Below are 1,716 nucleotides of genomic sequence, written 5' to 3' on the forward strand. Positions count from 1 at the left end.
TTTTGTCACGTAGTGATCGTCTTCTCAATAGAACATCTTTGATAATGTCTTCTGGCCAATGAGAATCCAGATAACGGCGTGGTGTTGTTGCAGGAAGTCCTGACGGAGAATACTTTTGCTGTATTACATCTCTATATACATCCTGTTGATAGAAATCAACACGTAATGAAATAAGACCCCACGGTTTGATTATTGATAGGTGTGTGGGCTGTCTTCCATTTTGACACACAGAACAATGTTATAATAAACATACATATACTTTATGTTAAATGGATATATCCACCTTCTTTCATTTATCTTTCCATTCCCACAACAATATACATAAAGAAATGGCATATTTTGGACATAGTTTGAATGGTGATTAATCATAATTAATACATTTTTAAGCTGTGATTAATCTGATTAAAATGTGTAATCGTTTGACAGCCCTAATATAAATATATATATCACATGTTCTCTTCCATTAACCAGTCTTTAAAAACTTCCAGAGCCCATACTGTGTTCCTGTTAGTATTTACTTTCTGTCTGTCTTCTTCTGCTATTCCCTGTAGTGTGGACTTCCTGTCTGTCTTCTTCTGTTGATTTCTCTGAATTCCAGCGCGCTGTCTTTACATTTCTTTCCTTCTCTTGTTCTCTTTTTCAGTTTTTCTGGGGACAATTTATCCATCATGAATCTAAAGTTTCATGCTCTTCACAAATAAAAAAAATTCCATGGTGTTTTCTGGTGGAGGTAAACATTTTTTTGGCCATAGCTGACGTTATATTGACCGGAATTCCTTCTGCGATTGATATGACTGCACATAGTCCTTTGATTAGAGTATCCTTAGCAATGGTCTCTTATCCTTAACAACAGTCTGCTATTGAAATAGAACAGACCTCTGGAATGTCCAAATTGACCAATCAGAATTGAGTATTCAGCCAAGCCGTGTATTAATACTTGATACTATACTCTTTTACTTTACACTAAACTTAACTATGCAATTCTTAATGCATAATGTCCTCTCCTGAGGAATCTATTAGAAGGATAAGTGTGATGGGTTGCTTTGTGATGTACAAGCAGAAATAATAAATAAGCTGAAGTTAACTTTAAACACATTCTGCCATTCTGCTGGGCCACATATGTCATGTTTCTCTTCACTGGTCTACTTTAGGACATCTCCACATGGGAAGACACTCTCCATTCACACAGTCTGAATACAAGCCCACAGCACCCTGCCCTCACCCCCCCCTCTGACCCTCTGTGCCTGCCTGGATACACGGAGGAGGAACTGATGGCCAACAACAACCACCTCAAGGTAAACTCCTTAGTCCCACTATTACATTTAAATGATGAACCTGTTGAAACATTTTTCCTCCAACACTTTAAAAAAAAATGAACAACGTATGTTTTTGTGTTTGTGTGTGTGTGCGCGTGCGTGTGTGTAGTTACCCATCCCAGAGGTGAACGAGGACAGATGCTGGGACACAGAGAAGCAGAAGCCACCAGGACAGACTGTCAATTCAACCGGTGTGTATCATATAGTTTTCACTCTAAAGTAAAAATGACCACCAGTGAGAACCATACTGTGTTTCACTTTGCATCAGTTTTTGAGAGGAGGCCGCACAAACAGCAGGCCGCTGCTCTGTTCTGACTCTGCTAAAGCTTTTAGAGTGTATAGTAATGAGGGATGAGAGGAGAGAGAGGATGATGGGGAAATAATATGTTTATTGTCTTCA

General features: G+C 38.8%; 1 protein-coding gene across 1 annotated transcript in view; it reads left to right on the forward strand.

Annotated features, from left to right (window-relative positions):
• Nucleotides 1-1,157: 1,157 nt before the first annotated feature.
• The window catches only part of il16 (interleukin 16), a 19,748-nt gene continuing 19,189 nt past the window's right edge, over nucleotides 1,158-1,716 (forward strand). Inside the window, exons 1-2 of the mRNA XM_010769809.1 lie at nucleotides 1,158-1,295; nucleotides 1,426-1,507. Coding sequence (XP_010768111.1) covers nucleotides 1,272-1,295; nucleotides 1,426-1,507 — 106 coding nt within the window. The 5' untranslated portion in view covers nucleotides 1,158-1,271. The remainder of the gene's footprint in view (nucleotides 1,296-1,425; nucleotides 1,508-1,716) is intronic.

This window comes from Notothenia coriiceps, unplaced genomic scaffold (genome assembly GCF_000735185.1).
Source record: "Notothenia coriiceps isolate Sejong01 unplaced genomic scaffold, NC01 NC01_scaffold00007822, whole genome shotgun sequence".
Lineage (NCBI taxonomy): Eukaryota > Metazoa > Chordata > Actinopteri > Perciformes > Nototheniidae > Notothenia > Notothenia coriiceps.